Source organism: Lichenostomus cassidix, unplaced genomic scaffold (genome assembly GCF_008360975.1).
Source record: "Lichenostomus cassidix isolate B80296 unplaced genomic scaffold, HeHo_3.0 HiC_scaffold_35, whole genome shotgun sequence".
Taxonomy (NCBI): domain Eukaryota; kingdom Metazoa; phylum Chordata; class Aves; order Passeriformes; family Meliphagidae; genus Lichenostomus; species Lichenostomus cassidix.
In genome coordinates, this window is record NW_028147256.1 from 1,170,571 (window position 1) to 1,191,454 (window position 20,884).

Consider the following 20,884-nt stretch of genomic DNA (forward strand, 5'->3'; position numbering starts at 1 on the left):
AAAAAATCCCCAAAAAAATCCCAAAAAAATCCCCAAAAAACTCCAAAAAATCCCCAAAATTCCTCAAAAATTCCTAAAAAATCCCCAAAAAATCCCCAAAAAATCTCCAAAAAATCCCAAAAATTCCCCAAACTCCCCCAAATTCCCAAACCTTCGCAGGTGAGCTTGGTGGCGGCGAGGCCGAGGCGCAGCACGGAGCGATTGCCGATCAAACCGTTCTTCAGGTTCCTCACGCCCTCGTTGCCGATCGGGTTGTGGCCAAGGTTGAGAGTCTCCAGGCTCTGCGTGTGCGGCTGGGGAAAATGGGAAAATGGGAAAATTGTGGGGAAATCCAGGAAAAATGGGGGAATTTGTGGGAAAATGGGAAAATTTGTGGGAAAATGGGAAAATTTGGGGAGAAATGGGGAGAATTTGGGGAAAAATGGGAAAATTTGGGGGAAAATCCATGGGAAAATGGGGAGAAATGGGGAGAATTTGGGGGAAAATCCATGGGAAAATGAGAGAATTTGGGGGAAAATGGGAAAATTTGGGGGAAAATCCAGGGAGAAATTGGGGGAAAATCCAGGAAAAAATGGGGAGAAATGGGAAAATTTGGGGGAAAATCCAGGAAAAAATGGGGCGAAATGGGAAAATGGGAAAATCCATGGGAAAATGAGAGAATTTGGGGAAAAATGGGAAAATTTGGGGGAAATCCAGGAAAAAATGGGGAGAAATGGGGAGAATTTGGGGGAAAATCCATGGGAAAATGAGAGAATTTGGGGAAAAATGGGAAAATTTGGGGGAAAATCCATGGGAAAAATGGGGAGAAATGGGGAGAATTTGTGGGGAAAATCCAGGGAAAATGGGAGAATTTGGGGGAAAATGGGAAAATTTGTGGAGAAATGGGGAGAATTCGGGGGAAAATCCATGGGAAAATGAGAGAATTTGGGGGAAAATGAGAGAATTTGGGGGAAAATGAGAGAATTTGGGGGAAAATGGGAGAATTTGGGGGAAAATGAGAGAATTTGGGGGAAAATGGGAAAATTTGTGGAGAAATGGGAAAATATGGAGGAAAATCCATGGGGAAATGGGAGAATTTGTGGGGGAAATGGGAAAATTTGGGGGAAAATGGGAGAATTTGGGAGAAAATGGGAAAAATTGGGGGAAAATGGGAAAATTTGTGGAGAAATGGGGAGAATTTGGGGGAAAATCCATGGGAAAATGGGAGAATTTGGGGGAAAATGAGAGAATTTGGGGAAAAATGGGAGAATTTATGGAGAAATGGGAAAAATTTGGGGGAAACAGAGAATATGGGGAGAATGGGAGAATTTGTGGGGAAAATCCAGGGAAAAATGGGGAGAAATGGGGAGAATTTGGGGGAAAATGGGAAAATTTGGGGGAAAATGGGAAAAATTGGGGAGAAATGGGGAGAATTTGGGGGAAAATGGGAGAATTTGGGGGAAAATGGGGAGAATTTGGGGGAAAATGGGGAGAATTTGGGGGAAAATCCATGGGAAAATGGGAGAATTTGGGGGAAAATGGGAGAATTTGGGGGGAAATGGGGCAATTTGGGGGAAAATCCGTGAGAAAATGGGAAAATCCCAGGAAAAATGGGGGAGAATGGGAGAATTTGTGGGGAAAATCCAGGGAAAAATGGGAAAATCCCGGGAAAAATGGGGAGAATTTGGGGGAAAATGGGAGAATTTCTGGGGAAAAATGGGAAAATTTATGGGGAAATGGGGAAATGTATGGAGAAATGGGAAAATCCAGGGAAAAATGGGAGAATTTATGGGGAATGGGAAAAATTTATGGAGAAATGGGAAAATCTGGGGGAAAATGGGGAAATTTGTGGAGAAATGGGAAAAATTTACAGAGAAATGGGAAAATCCAGGGAAAAAATTCTGGGGAAAATGGGAGAATTTGGGGGAAAATTTACGGAGAAATGGGAAAAATTTATGGAGAAATGGGAAAATATGGGGGAAAATGGGAGAAATTTATGGAGAATTTGGGGGAAAAATGGGAGAATTTATGGAGAAATGGGAAAAATTACGGAGAAGTGGGAAAAATTTATGGAGAAATGGGAAAATTTGTGGGAAAATCCGTGGGAAAATGGGAAAATCCCAGGAAAAATGGGAAGAATTTGGGGGAAAATGGGAAAAATTTATGGAGAAATGGGAAATATGGGGGAAAATGGGAGAATTTGGGGGGAAATGGGAAAAATTTATGGGGAAATGGGAAATCTGGGAGAAAATGGGAGAATTTTGGGGAAAATCCAGGGAAAAATTTAAGGAGAAATGGGAAAATATGGGGAGATATGGGGGAAAATCCAGGGAAAAATGGGGAGAATTTGTGGAGAAAGAGGAAAAATTCATGGAGAAATGGGAAAATCTGGGGGAAAAAATGGGAGAATTGGGGGGAAAATGGGAAAATTTATGGAGAAATGGGAAAATCTGGGGGAAAATGGGAGAATTTGGGGGGAAATCCAGGGAAAAATTTATGGGAAAATCCAGGGGAAAGTGGGAAAATCCTGGGAAAAATGGGGGAGAATGGGAGAATTTGTGGGGAAAATGGGGGAAAATGGGAAAATCTGGGGAAATGGGAAAAATTTGTGGGAAAATCCAGGGGCAAATGGGGAGAATTTGTTGGAAAATGGGAAAAGGGGGGAAAAAATGGGGGAATTTGTGGGAAAATGGGAAAAGGGGGGAAAAAATGGGGGAATCTGTGGGAAAATGGGAAAAATTTATGGAGAAATGGGGAAATCCATGGGAAAATGGGAAGAATTTGTAGAAAAATGGGAAAAATCCAGGGAAAATGGGGAGATATGGGGGAAAATCCAGGGAAAAATGGGGAGAATTCGTGGGGAAATGGGAAAATCTGGGGGAAAGGGGGAGATATGGGGAAAAATCCGGGGGAAATGGGAGAATTTGTGGGAAAAATGGGGAGAATCAGTGGGAAAATGGGAAAAATTTATGGAGGAATGGGAAAATCCATGGGAAAATCCATGGGAAAACGAGGAAAATTCATGGAGAAATGGGGAGAATTTGTGGAGAAATGGGCAAAATTTATGGAGAAATGGGAAAATCCGAGGGAAAATGGGGAAAATATGGGGGAAATATGGGGGAAAATGGGAAAATCCAGGGGAAAATGGGGAGAATTCATGGGAAAATGGGGAAAAAAGCAGGGAAAAAAGTGGGAAAAGTGGGAAAAGCAGGAAAAAAGCGGGAAAAGCTGGAAAAAAGCAGGAAAAAAGCAGGAAAAGCTGACCAGGGTGAGGGCCAGGTAGGCCATGCCGGTGTGGCTCAGCTGGTTGTTCCAAAGCACCAAAGTCACCAATCCTTTCCGCTGCTCCTTCAGCCCCTCGCAGATGTAAGCCAGCCCTGGCAATTCGGGAATTCGGGAATTATTTGGGAATTTGGGAATTCGGGAGCGGCCAGGGGTTGGAGTTCCCGGAATTCCGGAGGTGTTCCCAAAATTCCAGAGCTGTTCCCGAAGCCCAGAGCTGTTCTCAGCAACCCGAACCCGTTGCTGCCGTTCTGATCTCATTCCAAACCCCATTCCAAACCCATTCCCAATCCCAGTCCCAAATCCGTTCCCGCCATTCCAAATCCATTGCCAATCCCATTCCCACCACTCCAACCCCATTCCCAATCCCATTCCCAATCCCATTCCCACCACCCCAATCCCACTCCAACCCCATTCCCACCATCCAAACTCCATCCCAGCACTCCAATCTCATTCACAATCCCAATCCCAATCCCATTCCCATCCCATTCCCAACCCCATTCCCACCACTCCCAACTCCATCCTACCATCTGAAATCCATTCCCACCATTCCCAATCCATTCCCAGTCCATTCCCAATCCCATTCCCATCACTCCAATCCTATTCCCAAACCCATTCCCACCATTCCCAATCCCATTCCCATCATCCCAACCCCATTCCCAATCCCATTCCCACCACTCCACTCCCATTCCCATTCTCATTCCCAATCCCATTCCCAATCTATTCCCATTCCCAATCCATTCCCAATCCATTCCCACCACTCCAATCCCACTCCAACCCCATTCCCAACCCCATTCCCACCATTCCCAACCTATTCCCATTCCCATCCCATTCCCAATCCATTCCCAATCCCATTCCCACCATTCCCAATCCCATTCCAAACCCACTCCAATCCCTTTCCCATCACTCCAATCCCATTCCCAATCCCATTCCCACCACTCCAACCCCATTCCCAACCCCATTCCCAACCCCATTCCCAATTCCCATCACTCTAACCCCATTCCCAATCCATTCCCACCATTCCCACCACTCCAATCCCATTCCCAAACCCCAATCCCATTCCCACCATTCCCAATCCATTCCCAATCCATTCCCAACCCCATTCCCATCACCCCAATCCCATTCCCACCATCCCAATCGCAACCCCATTCCCATTCCCAATCCCATTCCCAATCAATTCCCCACCCCATTACCAAACCCCAATCCCATTCCCACCACTCCAATCCCACTCCAACCCCATTCCCAATCCCATTCCCATTCCCATCCCAACCCCATTCCCACCACTCCAATCCCATTCCCACATTCCCAATCCCATTCCTGCCATTCCCAACCCTATTCCCAACCCCATTCCCACCACTCCAATCCCACTCCAACCCCATTCCCACCACTCCAATCTCATTCCCACCACTCCCAACCCCATTCCCAATCCCATTCCCACCACTCCAATCCCACTCCCAACCCCATTCCCAATCCCACTCACTCCAATCCCATTCCCACATTCCCAATCCCATTCCTGCCATTCCCAACCCTACTCCCAACCCCATTCCCACTCACTCCAATCCCATTCCCACCATTCCCAACCCCCTTCCCACTCCAATTCCCAATCCCATTCCTACCACTCCAATCCCAATCCCAATCCCATTCCCATCCCATTCCCAATCCCACCACTCCAAACTCCATCCCACCTCTCCAATCCCATTCCCATCCCACTCCAATCCCATTCCCAATCCCATTCCCACTCCAATCCCATTCCCAACCCCATTCCCATCACTCCATTCCCATTCCCATCATCCCAATCCCAATCCCAATCCCAATCCCATTCCCATCACCCCAATCCCATTCCCACCATCCCAATCCCAACCCCATTCCCAATCCATTCCCCACCCCATTCCCATCACTCCAATCCCATTCCCAATCCCATTCCCACAATCCCAATCCCATCCCAACCCCATTCCCACAATCCCAGCCCCACTCCCGCCCCGATTCTCACCGGAATCCAGGATGTGGTTGTTCCTGAGGTCGAGGATCTGGATGTATCCGTTGAACTTGAGGAGGTTGCCGAGCTGCGCCGAGTCCTGCAGCCCGTTGAGCTTGTTGTCGGCCAGGTAGAGCTCCCGGAGAGTCATGTTCATCTTCAGAGCCGTGGCTGGGAAACGGGAAAATTGGGAAAAATGGGAGAAATGGGAAAAATGGGAAAAATGGGAAAAATGGGAATGGGGATGGGGAATGGGGATGGGGAAATGGGGATGGGGAAATGGGGAGAGGAAAATGGGAATGGGGATGGAAAAATTGGGAATACAGACAAAAAAAGTGGGAATACAGACAGGAAAATGGGAATAGGGATGGGAAATGGGGACGGGGAAATGGGGAAATGGGAATGGAATGGGGAAATGGGAATTGGGAATGGGGAAATGGGAAATGGGAATGGGGATGGGGAAATGAGAATGGGAAAATTGGGAAAATTGGGAATTGGGAATGGGAAAAATGGGAATGGGAATGGGGATGGGAAATGGGAATTGGGATGGAGAAAGTGGGAACAAGGATGGAAAAAGTAGGAATAGGGATGGAAAAAGTGGGAATTGGGATGGGAAAAGTGGGAATATAGACAGGAAAATGGGAATACAGATGGAGAAAGTGGGAATTGGGATGGGAAAATGGGGATGGGAATGGGGAAGTGGGAATGGGAAAGTGGGAATGGGGAATGGGAAATGGGGATGGGGAATGGGAATGGGAAATGGGGAATGGGAATGGGGAAATGGGAATGGGAATGGGAAATAGGGGAATGGGAATGGGAAAAATGGAAATGGGAATTGGGATGGGAAATGGGAAAGTGGGAATGGGGAAATGGGAATGGGAATGGGGATGGGAAAATGGGATGGGAAAATGGGAGAATGGGGATGGGAATAGGGATGGAAAAAGTGGGAATACAGGCAAAAAAAGTGGGAATACAGGCAAAAAAAGTGGGAATACAGACAGGAAAATGAGAATACGGATGGGAAAATGGGAATGGGAAACAGGAATGGGGTGGGAAATTGGGAATGGGAAAATGGGAATGGGGAATTGGGATGGGAAATGGGAATGGGGAATGGGGATTGGGAAATAGGGATGGGGAATGGGATGGGGATGGGGAAATGGGAAAATGGGAATGGGGAAATGGGAATGGGGATGGGAAAATGGGAATACGGATGGAAAAAGTGGGAATGAGGACAGAAAAAGTGGTAATGAGGATGGAAAAAATGGGAATACAGATGGAAAACGTGGTAATCCCAGGAAACCCCAGGAATCCCAGAAACCCCAGAAAATCCCATAAAATCCTAGAAACCCCAGAAACCCCAGAAAACCCCAGAAAATCCCAGGAATTTCAATCCCAAATCCCATTCCCCAGACCCAAGTGGAAATCCTGGGAATCCCGGGAACCCCAGAAATCCCAGAAATCCCAGAAAATCCCATAATCTCACCCAGGAGCATGAGGGGTCTCCCGGAGAGCGAGGTGTTCTCCAGGTGCAGCACCAGCAGGCTGGAGCTGATCCGCAGGGCGCGAGCAACGAACGGGGCTGAGGGATCCAGCAGGGGAGTGCTGCGGGCGTCCAGGTACTGCAGGCAGCTCGTCTGGGGGGAAAAACGGGAAAAATGGGAAAAATAATGGGAATTGGGAATGGAAAATGGGGTGTTCTGAGCGTCCAGGTACTGCAGGCAGCTGGTCTGGGGGAAAAATGGGAATAAAAATGGGAATTGGGAAATTGGGAATTAGTGCTGCGGGCGTCCAGGTACTGCAGGCAGCTCGTCTGGGGAAAAATATGGGATAAAAATGGGTAAAAATGGGAATTGGGAGCGTCCAGGTACTGCAGGCAGCTCGTCTGGGAAAAAATATGGGAAAAATGGGAATAAAAATGGGAATTGGGAGCGTCCAGGTACTGCAGGCAGCTCGTCTGGGGGGAAAAATGGGAATTGGGAATAAAAAATCAGGTGTTCTGAGCGTCCAGGTACTGCAGGCAGCTCGTCTGGGGACAAAAAACCAGGAATTGGGACAAAAAATGGGAATTGGGAGCGTCCAGGTACTGCAGGCAGCTGGTCTGGGGGAAAAATGGGATAAAAATGGGAGAAATGGGAATAAAAATGGGAATTGGGAGCGTCCAGGTACTGCAGGCAGCTCGTCTGGGGGCAAAAACGGGAATAAAAATGGGAAAAATGGGAAAAATAATGGGAATTGGGAGCATCCAGGTACTGCAGGCAGCTGGTCTGGGGGGAAAAATGGGAATAAAAATGGGAAAATAATGGGAATTGGGAGCATCCAGGTACTGCAGGCAGCTCGTCTGGGGGAAAAATGGGAATAAAAATGGGAATAAAAATAGGAAAAATGGGAATTGGCAATGGAAAATGGGAATTGGGAGCGTCCAGGTACTGCAGGCAGCTGGTCTGGGGGGAAAAAATGGGAAAAATGGGAATTGGGAGCGTCCAGGTACTGCAGGCAGCTGGTCTGAGAAAAAATGGGAAAAAAATGGGAAAAAATGGGAATTGGGAATGGAAAATGGGAATAAAAATGGGAATAAAAATGGGAATTGGGAGCGTCCAGGTACTGCAGGCAGCTCGTCTGGGGGGAAATGGGAATAAAAATGGGAAAAATGGGAAAAAAAAGGGAATTGGGAATGGAAAATGGGGTGTTCTGAGAGTCCAGGTACTGCAGGCAGCTGGTCTGGGGAAAAAAAATGGGAAAAAATGGGAAAAAAATGGGAAAAATGGGAAAAAAATGGGAATTGGGAATGGAAAATGGGGTGTTCTGAGCGTCCAGGTACTGCAGGCAGCTGGTCTGGGGGGAAAAAACCAGGAATTGGGACAAAAAAATGGGAATTGGGAATGAAAAATGGGAATTGAGAAATTGGGAATTAGTGCTGAGAGCATCCAGGTACTGCAGGCAGCTGGTCTGGGGAGAAAAAATGGGAAAAATGGGAATTGGGAAAAAAATGGGAATTGGGTGTTGCAGGCAGCTGGTCTGGGGAGAAACAACCAGGATTTGGGAAAAAAAATGGGAATTGGGGAAAAAATGGGAATTTGGAAAAAAGGAATTGGGGAAAAATGGGAATTGGGAAATAAAAATGGGAATTGGGGAAAAAAATGGGAATTGGGAAATAAAAATGGGAATTGGGAAATAAATAGAAATGGGAATTGGGAAAATAAATGGGAATTGGAAAAAAATGGGAATTGGGAAAAAAAATGGGAATTGGGAAATAGAAATGGGAATTGGGAAAATAAATGGGAATTGGAAAGAAATGGGAATTGGGAAAAAAAATGGGAATTGGGAAAATAAATGGGAATTTGGGAATTGCTGTGCTGGGAACAGAGTCAGGAATTTGGGCGAAAATTTGGGAATTATTTGGGAATTCCTGTGCTGGGAACAGAGTCAGGAATTTGGGAGAAAATTTGGGAATTTAGGAAAGAATTTGGGAATTCCTGTGCTGGGAATGGAGTCATGAATTTGGGAGAAAATTTGGGAATTTTGGGAATTATTTGGGAATTTGGGAATTCCTGTGCTGGGAACAGAGTCAGGAATTTGGGAGAAAATTTGGGAATTTTGGGAATTATTTGGGAATTTGGGAATTCCTGTGCTGGGAATAGAGTCAGGAATTTGGGAGAAAATTTGGGAATTTAGGAGAAAATTTGGGAATTTGGGAATTTAGGAGAAAATTTGGGAATTTGGGAATTCCTGTGCTGAGAATAGAGTCAGAAATCTGGGAGAATTTGGGAGAAAATTTGGGAATTTGGGAATTCCTGTGCTGGGAATGGAGTCAGAAATCTGGAAGAAAATTTGGGAATTTTGGGAATTCTTTAGGAATTTGAGAATTTTGGGAATTTTGGGAATTCCAGAGCCGGGAGCACAGAAATTCCCAAACCAACAACCCCAAAATTCCCGAAATTCCAACCCTCTGGAATCATCCTGGGAAGGGAAATGAGGAGGTTGGGAAGGAATTGGGATAATTAGGGTAATTAGGGTAATTAGGGTAATTAGGATAATTAGGATAATTGGGATAATTGGGATAATTGGGATGATCCCTGTGGAGCCAAAGAAAGAGCAATCCTTGGGATAATTAGCTTTTTTTGGGATAATTAATTCTTTTTTTGGGATAATTAAACTTTTTTTTGGGATAATTAGTTCTTTTTTGGGATAATTAGTTCTTTTTTTGGGATAATTAATCCTTTTTTTGGGCTAATTAATCCTTTTTTTGGGATAATTAGAACTTTTTTAGGATAATTAATCCTTTTTTTGGTGATAATTAGTCCTTTTTTTGGGATAATTAATCCTTTTTTGGGATAATTAATCCTTTTTTTGGTGATAATTAGTCCTTTTTTTGGGATAATTAATCCTTTGTTGGGATAATTAATCCTTTTTTGGGATAATTAGTTCTTTTTTTGGGATAATTAATCCTTTTTTTTGGGATAATCAGTCTTTTTTTGGACAAATAGCTCTTTTTTTGGGATAATTAGCTTTTTTGGGATAATTAGTCCTTTTTTTGGGATAATTAGTCATTTTTTTGGGATAATTAATCCTTTTTTTGGGATAATTAATCCTTTTTTTGGGATAATTAGCACTTTTTTTTGGGATAATTAGTTCTTTTTTTGGGATAATTAGTCCTTTGTTGGGATAATTAATCCTTTTTTGGGATAATTAGTACTTTTTTGGGCTAATTAGTCCCTTTTTGGGATAATTAATCCCTTTTTTGAGATAATTAGCACTTTTTTTTGGGATAATTAGTTCTTTTTTGGGATAATTAGCTCTTTTTTGGGATAATTAGTCCTTTTTGGGGATAATTAGTCCTTTTTTTTGGGATAATTAGTCATTTTTTGGGATAATTAGTTCTTTTTTTGGGCTAATTAATCCTTTTTTGGGATAATTAATCTTTTTTAGGGAATTTTTTGGGGAATCTCTGGAATTTTTTGGGAATTTTTTGGGTATTTTTTGGGGAATCTCTGGGAATTTTTGGGAACTTCTTTTAATTTTTTTGGGAATTTTTCTGGGAATTTTTCTGGGAATTTTTTGGGAATTCTTTGGGAAGTATTGGGGAATCTCTGGGAATTTTTTGGGAATTTTTGGGATTTTTTTTTTAAATTTTTGGGAATCTTTGGGAATCTCTTTAGGAATTTTTGGGGAATTTTTTGGGGAATTTTTTGGGAATCTCTGGGAATTTTTTGGGAATTCTGTACCTTCCTCATCATGTGCTCAGCTGCCTGCCATCCCCTGGGAATTTTTGGGAATTCTGGGAGTTGGGAATCTCTGAGAATTCCAGGGAATTTTTTGGGAATCTTTGGGAAATTTTTTGGGGAATCTCTGGGAATTTTTTGGGAATTCCTGGGAATTTTTTGGGAATTTTTGGGGGAATTTTTTGGGACTTATTGGGAATTTTTGGGGGAATTTTCTGGGAATTTTTGGGGAACTTTTTGGGGAATATTTGTGGAATTTCTTGGGATTTTTTTTTAATTTTTTGGGATTTTTTTTTGGGAATCTCTGGGAATTTTTGGGGGAATTTTTTTGGGAATTCTGTACCTTCCTCATCATGTGCTCAGCCGCCTGCCATCCCCTGGGAATTTTTGGGAATTCCGGGAGTTGGGAATCTCCGAGAATTCCAGGGAATTTTTTGGGAATCTTTGGGACATTTTTTGGGAATTCCTGGGAATTTTTGGGGAATCTCTGGGAATTTTTTGGGAATTTTTGGGGCAATTTTCTGGGAATTTTTGGGGAACTTCTTGGAGAATATTGCGGAATTTCTTGGGAATTTTTTTAAATTTTTGGGGAATTTTTTTGGGGAATCTCTGGGAATTTTTTGGGGAATTTTTTTGGGGAATTTTTCTGGGAATTTTTTGGGAATTCTGTACCTTCCTCATCATGTGCTCAGCCGCCTGCCATCCCCTGGGAATTTTTGGGAATTCTGGGAGTTGGGAATCTCTGAGAATTCCGGGGAATTTTTGGGGGAATTTTTTGGGAATTTTTGGGACATTTTTGGGGAATCTCTTGGGGGATTTTTTGGGGATTTTTGGGGGATTTTTTAGGGATTTTTTGGGGAATTTTTGGGAGAATTTTTTTGGGGAATTTTTTTTTTAATTTTTGGGAAAATTTTTGAGAATTTTTTGGGAATCTCTGGGAATTTTCTGGGACTCCTTAGGAATTTTTTGGGAATCTTTGGGAATCTCTTTAGGAATTTTTGGGGAATTTTTCCGGGAATTTTTTGGGAATCTCTGGGAATTTTTTGGGAATTCTGTACCTTCCTCATCATGTGCTCAGCCGCCTGCCATCCCCTGGGAATTTTTGGGAATTCCGGGAGTTGGGAATCTCTGAGAATTCCAGGGAATTTTTGGGAATTTTTTGGGGAATTTTTGGGGAATTTTTGGGGGAATTTTTGGGGAACTTCTTGGGGAATATTGCGGAATTTCTTGGGAATTTTTAAAAATTTTTTGGGAATTTTTTTTGGGAATCTCTGGGAATTTTTTGGGGAATTTTTTGGGGAATTTTTTGGGAATTTTTGGGAATTTTTTGGGGAATTTTTTGGGGAATTCTGTACCTTCCATCATGTGCTCAGCTGCCTGCCATCCCTGGGAATTTTTGGGAATTCTGGGAGTTGGGAATCTCCAAGATTCTGGGGAATTTTTGGGAATTTTTGGGGAATCTCTTTGGGGAATTTTTGGAAGTTTTGGGGATTTTGGGGGGATTTTGGGGATTTTGGGGGAATTTTGGGGGAATTTTGGGGAATTTTTTGGGGAATCTCTGGAATTTTTGGGGATTTTTGGGAATCTCGGGAATTTTGGGGATTTTTTGGGAATCTCTGAGAATTTTTTGGGGAATCTTTGGGGAATTTTTGGGGGAATTTTTTTTGGAATTTTCTTGGAATTTTTGGGGAATTTTTGGGGAATCTCTTTGGGAATTTTTTAGGAATCTTTGGGAATTTTTGGGGAATTTTCTGGGAATCTTTGGGAATGTTTTGGGAATCTCTGGGAATTTTTTTGGGAATCTCTGGGAATTTTTTGGGAATTTTTTTTCATTTTTGGGGTATTTTTTGGGGAATCTCTGGGAATTTTTGGTGATTTTTTGGGGGAATCTCTGGGAATTTTTTGGGATTTTTTTTTGGGGAATGTCTGGGAATTTTTTGGGGGGAATTTTTGGGATTTTGATCCCTCACCTTCCTCATCATGTGAGCAGCTGCCTGCCATCCCCTGGGCCCGAGGTGTTTGTTGTGGGAGATGTTGAGGTGAGTCGCTGATTCGTAATATTCGATCATGTCGAACAGCGCCGAGGCGCCCTGGAAAAAAATGGGAAAAATGGGAATAAAAATGGGGAAAAGGGAGAGGAAGTAGGAAAAGAAAATGGGGGAAAAAAGGAGAAAACTGGGGAAAAAAACGGAATGGAAATCGGATGAAGTATGGGGGAGAGAAAGAGAAAAAATGGGAAAAAATGAGGATAAAAATGGGGGATAATGGAGGAAACGGGAATAAAAATGGGGGAAAATGGGAATAAAAATGGGGAAAGAGGAGAGGAAGTGGGAAAAGAAAATGGGGGAAAAAAGGAGAAAACTGGGAAAAAAAACGGAATGGAAATCGGATGAAGTATGGGGGAGAGAAAGAGAAAAATGGGAAAAAATGGGGAGGAAAATGGGGGAAAAATGGGGAAAAACAGGAATAAAAATGGGAAAAATGGGGAAAAAGGAGAGGAAGTGAGAAAGGAAAATGAGGGAAAAAGGAGAAAACTGGGAAAAAAAAGGGAATGGAAATCGGATGAAGTATGGGGGAGAGAAAGAGAAAAAATGGGAAAAAATGGGGAGGGAAAATGGGGAAGAAAAATGGGAAAAAACGGGAATAAAAATGGGGAAAAAGGAGAGGAAGTGGGAAAGGAAAATGGGGGAAAAAAGGAGAAAACTGGGAAAAAAACGGAGTGAAAATCGGATGAAGTATGGGGGAGAGAAAGAGAGAAAATGGGGAAAAATGGGGAGGAAAAATGAGGAAAAATGGGGAAAAATGGGAAATAAAAAGGAATGAAAATGGGAATAAAAATGGGGAAAAAGGAGAGGAAGTGGGAAAGGAAAATGGGGGAAAAAAGGAGAAATTTGGGAAAAAAACCGGAATGGAAATCGGATGAAGTATGGGGGAGAGAAAGAGAAAAAATGGGAAAAATGGGGGAGAAAATGGGGAAAAAATTGGGAAAAAATTGAATAAAAATGGGGAAAAAACGGGAAAAAATGGAATTAAAAAGGGGAAAAAATGGGAATAAAAATGGGGAAAAATGGGAATAAAATGGGAATAAAAATGGGGAAAATGGGAAGAGGTGAGTCGCTGATTCGTAATATTCGATCATGTCGAACAGCGCCGAGGCGCCCTGGAAAAAAATGGGAAAAATGGGAATAAAAATGGGGGAAAGGGAGAGGAAGTGGGAAAAGAAAATGGGGGAAAAAAGGAGAAAACTGGGAAAAAAAACGGAATGAAAATCGGATGAAGTATGGGGGAGAGAAAGAGAAAAAATGGGAAAAATGGGGAGGAAAATGGGGGAAAAATGGGGAAAATGGGGAAGAAAAATGGGAAAAAACGGGAATAAAAATGGGGAAAAGGGAGAGGAAGTGGGAAAAGAAAATGGGGGAAAAAAGGAGAAAACTGGGAAAAAAAACGGAATGGAAATCGGATGAAGTATGGGGGAGAGAAAGAGAAAAAATGGGGAAAAATGGGGAGGAAAATGGGGGAAAAATGGGGAAAAACGGAAATAAAAATGGGAAAAATGGGGAAAAAGGAGAGGAAGTGAGAAAGGAAAATGAGGGAAAAAGGAGAAAACTGGGAAAAAAAAGGGAATGGAAATCGGATGAAGTATGGGGGAGAGAAAGAGAAAAAATGGGAAAAAATGGGGGCGAAAAACGGGGAAGATATGGAGAAAAAATGGAGGAAAATGGGGAAAAAATGGGAATAAAAATGGGAATAAAAATGGGAATAAAAATGGGAATAAAAATGGGGATAAAAATGGGGGAAAATGGGGAAAAAGGAGAGGAAGTGGAAAAAGAAAATGGGGGAAAAAAGGAGAAAACTGGGAAAAAAAACAGAATGAAAATCGGATGAAGTATGGGGGAGAGAAAGAGAAAAAATGGGAAAAATGGGGAGGGAAAATGGGGAAGAAAAATGGGAAAAAACGGGAATAAAAATGGGGAAAAAGGAGAGGAAGTGGGAAAGGAAAATGGGGGAAAAAAGGAGAAAACTGGGCAAAAAAAGGGAATGGAAATCGGATGAAGTATGGGGGAGAGAAAGAGAAAAAATGGGAAAAAATGGGGAAGAAAATGGGGAAAAAATTGGGAAAAAATTGAATAAAAATGGGGAAAAAACGGGAAAAAATGGAATTAAAAAGGGGAAAAAATGGGAAGAAAAATGGGAATAAAAATGGGGAAAAATGGGAATAAAATGGGAATAAAAATGGGGAAAATGGGAAGAGGTGAGTCGCTGATTCGTAATATTCGATCATGTCGAACAGCGCCGAGGCGCCCTGGAAAAAAATGGGGAAAATGGAAATAAAAATGGGGAAAAGGGAGAGGAAGTGGGAAAAGAAAATGGGGGAAAAAAGGAGAAATTTGGGAAAAAAAACGGAATGGAAATCGGATGAAGTATGGGGGAGAGAAAGAGAAAAAATGGGAAAAAATGAGGATAAAAATGGGGGAAAAATGGGGAAAAATGGGAATAAAAATGGGGAAAAAATGGGAAAAATGGGAATAAAAATGGGAATAAAAATGGGAAAAAAATGCTAAAAAATGGGAATAAATGGGAATAAAAATGGGAAAATGGGAATAAAAATGGGAAAAAATGCTAAAAAATGGGAATAAATGGGAATAAAAATGGGAAAAATGGGAATAAAAATGGAAAAAAAACAGGGAAAAATGGGAATAAAAATGGAATAAAAATGGAAATAAAATGGGAATCAAATGAGGAAAAAATGGGGATAAAATGAGGAAAAAATGGGAATAAAAATGGGAAAAAATGGGAATAAAAATGGGGAAAAAAAGGAAAAAAACCAGGGAAAAATGGGAATAAAAATGGGGAAAAAATGGGAAAAAAATGCTAAAAATTGGGAATAAATGGGAATAAAAACGGGGAAAATGGGAATAAAAATGGAAAAAAAAGAGGAAAAAATGGGAAAAAATAAGGAAAAAATGGAAATAAAATGGAAATCAAATGAGGAAAAAATGGGAATAAAAATGGGAAAAAATGGGAATAAAAATGGAAAAAAATGGGAAAAAATGGGAAAAAAATGCTAAAAAATGGGAATAAAAATGGGAAAAAAAGGGAATGAAAATGTGAAAAAATGGAAATAAAATGAGGAAAAAATGGGGAAAAAAGGGAATAAAAATGGGAAAAAATGGGGAAAAAATGGGGAAAATGGGACTAAAAATGGGGAAAAAATGGGAAAGATGGAAATAAAAATGCTAAAAAACGGGGAAAAAATGGGAATAAAAATGGGAAAAAAACAGGGAAAAATAGCAATAAAAACGGGGAAAATGGGAATAAAAATGGGAATAAAAATGGGGAAGATGGCAAAAAAAGGAGAATAAAAATGGGAAAAATTCAGGAAAAAATGGGGAAAAATGGGAATAAAAATGGGGAGAAAAATGGGCAAAAAAGGGGAAAAAATGGGAAAAAATGGGGAAAAAAAGGGAATAAAAATGGGAATAAAAATGGGAATAAAAATGGGAATAAAAATGGGAAAAAATGGGAATAAAAATGGGGGAAATGGGGAAAAATGGGAATAAACATGGGGAAAAAAATGGGGAAAAAAGGGAATAAAAATGGGAATAAAAATGGGAAAAATGGGAATAAAATTGGGAAAAATTTGGGCAAGAATTCCGGGATTTTGACTGACATCCTCATCCAGGTTGGTTTGCTCCAAATCCACCAGTTTGAACTGAAGCCTCTTGAAAATCTCCTCCATGGCCTCGCAGGCTCTGTAATCCAACTTCTCCCCTGGAAAAAGGAAAAAAAATGGGATTGGGGAGGAAATCCTGGAAAAATGGGATTTTTCCTGAAAAATCTGGGAATTTTTCCCGAAAAAATCTGGGATTTTGGGTGGAAATTCGATTGGGATTACTGGAAAATTTGGGATTTTATTGCTGGAAAATTGGGATTTTATTCTTGAAAATTTGGGATTTTATTGCTGAAAAATTGGGATTTTATTCTTGAAAAATTGGGATTTTATTCTTGAAAAATTGGGATTTTATTCCTGAAAAATTGGGATTTTATTGCTGAAAAATTGGGATTTTATTGCTGAAAAATTGGGATTTTATTCTTGAAAATTTGGGATTTTATTCCGGAAAAATTGGGATTTTTTTTATTCCTGAAAAATTGGGATTTTTTTTTTCTATTCCTGAAAAAAATTTGGGATTTTTTAATTCCTGAAATTTGGGATGTTATTTCGTGAAAAATTGGGATTTTAATTCCTGAAAAATTGGGATTTTATTCTTGAAAAATTGGGATTTTATTGCTGAAAAATTGGGATTTTATTCCAGAAAATTTGGGATTTTATTCCCAAAAATTTGGGATTTTATTCCAGAAAAATTGGGATTTTATTGCTGAAAAATTGGGATTTTATTAGTGAAAAATTGGGATTTTAATTCCTGAAAATTTGGGATTTTAATTCCTGAAAAATTGGGATTTTATTGCTGAAAAATTTGGGATTTTAATTCCTGAAAAATTGGGATTTTATTAATTCCTGAAAATTTGGGATTTTTTTTTTAATTCCCAAAAAATTGGGATTTTTTGAGAATTTCCTGGTGGATTCCTGGAATTGTCTCAGGTTAGGAATGGAATTCCTGAGAAATTCCTGAGAAATTCCTGAGAAATTCCAGAAAAATTCTTGAGAAATTCTGGAAAAATTCCTGAGGATTTTCTAAAAAATTCCTGAGAAATTCCTGAAAAATTCATGGAAAAATTCCTGAGAAATTCCTGAGGATTTCCTGAAAAATTCCCGAGAAATTCCTGAGAAACTCCTAAGAAATTCCTAAGAAATTCCAGAAAAATTCCTGAGGATTTCTTGAAAAATTCTGGAAAAATTCCTGAGAAATTCCTGAAAAATTCCAGAAAAATTCCTGAGAAATTACTGAAAATTTCCTGAGGATTTCCTGAGAAACTCCTAAGAAATTCCTGGGAAATTCCAGAAAAATTCCTGAAAAAATCCTGAAAAAATCCTGGAAAATTCCTGAAAAATTCTGGAAAAATTCCTGAGCAATTCCTGAGGATTTCCTGAAAAATTCCCGAGAAATTCCTGAGAAACTCCTAAGAAATTCCTGGAAAATTCCAGAAAAATTCCTGAGGATTTCTTGAAAAATTCTGGAAAAATTCCTGAGAAATTCCTGAGAAGTTCTTGAAAAATTCCTGAAAAAAATTCCTGAGAAATTCCTGAGGATTTCCTGAGAAAATTCCTGAGAAAATCTGGAAAAATTCCTGAGGATTTCTTGAAAAATTCTGGAAAATTTCCTGAGAAATTCCTGAAGAATTCCTGGAAAATTCCTGAAAAATTGAAAAAGTTTGGAAGAAGTTTGGAAAAGCAACTCACCCTTGAGATCCAAGCAATCTATCCTGGGAGTCAAATCCTTGAATTCCTGGAAAAAACCAAAAAAACGGGAATTTTCCGACTTGGAAAAGGGAATTTAGGGAGGAAAATTGGGAATTCAGGGAGGAAAACTGGGAAATTTGAAGGGGAAAAAGTGGGAATTTTGAAGAGAAAAAGTGGGAATTTTTAAGGGAATTTTGAAGGGAAAACCTGGGAAATTCCAGGATTTTGGGGATTTTTCTGGGGGAAATTCCAGGATTTTGGGGATTTTTTGTTGGGAATTCTGGGAATTTGGGGATTTTTTGGGGGAAATTCCAGGATTTTGGGGATTTTTGTTGGGAATTCTAGGATTTTTGTGGCAATTTCTTGGGGAATTTTGGGGATTTTTTTTTTTTTAATTTTGGGGATTTTTTTTGGAATTTCAGAGATTTTGGAAATTCCTGGATTTTGGGGATTTATTTTTGGGAAATTCCAGGATTGGGGGGATTTTGGGGGATTTTGGGGATTTGTTTGGGGGATTTTTGGGGATTTTTTTGGGGAATTTTTGGGGATTTTTTGGGGGATTTTTTTTGAAATTCTGGGATTTGGGGGATTTTTTTGTGGAATTCCAGGATTTTGGGGGATTTTTTTTGTGGAATTCCGGGATTTTGGGAATTCTCCTCCTCCCAGAATTCCCAGCTTTACCTGGATTTGTTTCACCAGTTTGGGAATTCCTGGATTTTGGGGATTTTTGGGGATTTTTTGGGGGAAATTTCAGGATTTTGGGGATTTTTGGGGGGAAATTCCAGGATTTTGGGGATTTTTTTTGTGATTTTTTGGTGATTTTTTGGTGATTTTTTGGGGGATTTTTTTTGGATTTTTTAGGGGATTTTTTGGGAATTTTTTTGGGAATTCTCCTCCCCCAGAATTCCAGCTTTACCTGGATTTGCTTCACCAGTTTGGGAATTCCAGGACTTTGGGGATTTTTGGGGGATTTTTTGGGGATTTTTGGGATTTTGGGGATTTTTTAGATTTTTGGGATTTTTGGGGATTTTGGGGGATTTTTTGTTTTATTTTTGGGGCTTTTGGGGATTTTTTGGGGATTTTTGGGGATTTTTTGGGGGATTTTGGGGATTTTTTTGGGGGATTTTTTTGGGATTTTTTGGGGGATTTTTTGGGAATGTTTTTGGGAATTCTCCTCCCCCCAGAATTCCCAGCTTTACCTGGATTTGCTTCACCAGTTTGGGAATTCCTGGATTTTGGGGATTTTTGGGGATTTTTTGGGGGAAATTCCAGGATTTTGGGGATTTTTGTGGGAATTTCTTGGGGAATTTTGGGGGATTTTTTTTTTTTTATTTTGGGGATTTTTTTGGGAATTTCAGAGATTTTTGGGGGGAAATTCCTGGATTTTGGGGATTTTTTTTTGGGAAATTCCAGGATTTGGGGGATTTTGGGGGATTTTGGGGATTTTTTGGAGGATTTTGGGGTTTGGGGAATTTTGGGGATTTTGGGATTTTGAAATTCTGGGTTTGGGGGTTTTGTGGAATTCAGGATTTTGGGGATTTTGTGGAATTCCGGATTTTGGAATTCTCCTCCTCCCAGAATTCCAGCTTTACCTGGATTTGTTTCACCAGTTTGGGAATTCCTGGATTTTGGGGATTTTTGGGTTTGGGGGAAATTTCAGGATTTTGGGGATTTTGGAAATTCAGGATTTTGGGGATTTTTTGGGATTTTTTGGGGATTTTTGGGATTTTTGGGGAGATTTTTGGGGATTTAGGATTTTGGGGGAATTTTTTGGAATTCTCCTGGAATTTTTATGGTGTGAGTTGGAATTTGGATTTGGGGGATTTTTTGGGGATTTTTGGGGATTTTTTGGGGATTTTTTGGGGATTTTGGGGAATTCTTGGGGAATTTTGGGGGATTTTTTTTATTTTTGGGGATTTTGGGAAAGTTGGTGGGGAATTTGGGGATTTTTTGGGAATTTTTGGGGGATTTTGGGGGAATTTTTGGGAATTTTGGAGGATTTTGGGGTTTGAGATTTTTTTGGGGTTTTTTTGGGGAATTTTTGTGGATTTTTTGGGGGATTTTTTTTGAAATTCTGGGATTTGGGGGATTTTTTTGGTAAATCCATTATTTTAGGGGATTTCTTTGGGAATTCTGGGATTTTGGGAATTCTCCTCCCCCCAAATTCCCAGCTTTACCTGGATTTGTTTCAGCAGTTTGGGAATTCCTGGATTTTGGGGATTTTTGGGGATTTTTTGGGGGATTTTTTGGGGATTTTTTTGGCGGGACTTTTTTGGGATTTTTTGGGAATTTTTTTGGGAATTCTCCTCCCCCCCGAATTCCCAGCTTTACCTGGATTTGCTTCAGCAGTTTGGGAATTCCAGGATTTTGGGGATTTTTTTGGGGATTTTTTGGGGATTTTTTGGGGGAAATTCCAGGATTTTGGGGATTTTTTTGGGGAATTTTTGGGGGATTTTTTGGGGGATTTTTTGGGGGATTTTTTGGGGATTTTTTGGGGATTTTTTGGGGATTTTTTTTGGGATTTTTTGGGGATTTTTTTGGGAATTCTGCTCCCCCCAGAATTCCCAGCTTTACCTGGATTTGTTTCACCAGTTTGGGAATTCCTGGATTTTGGGGATTTTTTTGGGGGAAATTCCAGGATTTTGGGGATTTTTTTGGGGAATTTTTGGGGGATTTTTTTTGGGATTTTTTTGAGGATTTTTTGGGGGATTTTTTTGAGGATTTTTGGGGGATTTTTTGGGGAATTCCGGGATTTTTTGGGGGATTTTTTGGGGATTTTTGGGGGATTTTTTGGGGGATTTTTTTGGGAATTTTTTTGGGAATTCTCCTCCCCCAAATTGCCAGCTTTACCTGGATTTGTTTCACCAGTTTGGGAATCTGGCGGCAGTTGAGTTTCTGACAGGCTTGTCTGTAGGCAGCCAGGAGCTCCTCCAGCGTCACGTTCTGGGCTGGAAAATGGGGAAAAAGGGATTTTGGGATTTTTGGGATGGAATTCTGAGGGATTTGGGGGATTTTTGGGATTTGGGACGGAATTGAGAGGGATGTGGGATGGAATTCTGAGGGATTTGG

At 40.7% G+C, this 20,884-nt stretch overlaps 1 protein-coding gene across 1 annotated transcript in view; it reads right to left on the reverse strand.

Moving 5' to 3' along the window:
• The window catches only part of PPP1R37 (protein phosphatase 1 regulatory subunit 37), a gene marked incomplete at its 3' end in the record, with an annotated part of 35,551 nt that overhangs the window by 5,410 nt on the left and 9,257 nt on the right, over window positions 1-20,884 (reverse strand). The window contains exons 5-12 of the mRNA XM_085044015.1: window positions 20,666-20,763; window positions 17,816-17,861; window positions 16,127-16,227; window positions 12,426-12,545; window positions 6,720-6,870; window positions 5,252-5,407; window positions 3,244-3,356; window positions 42-293 (exon numbers count right to left, since the gene is read on the reverse strand). Of these exons, the coding sequence (XP_084900141.1) occupies window positions 42-293; window positions 3,244-3,356; window positions 5,252-5,407; window positions 6,720-6,870; window positions 12,426-12,545; window positions 16,127-16,227; window positions 17,816-17,861; window positions 20,666-20,763 (1,037 nt within the window). The remainder of the gene's footprint in view (window positions 1-41; window positions 294-3,243; window positions 3,357-5,251; window positions 5,408-6,719; window positions 6,871-12,425; window positions 12,546-16,126; window positions 16,228-17,815; window positions 17,862-20,665; window positions 20,764-20,884) is intronic.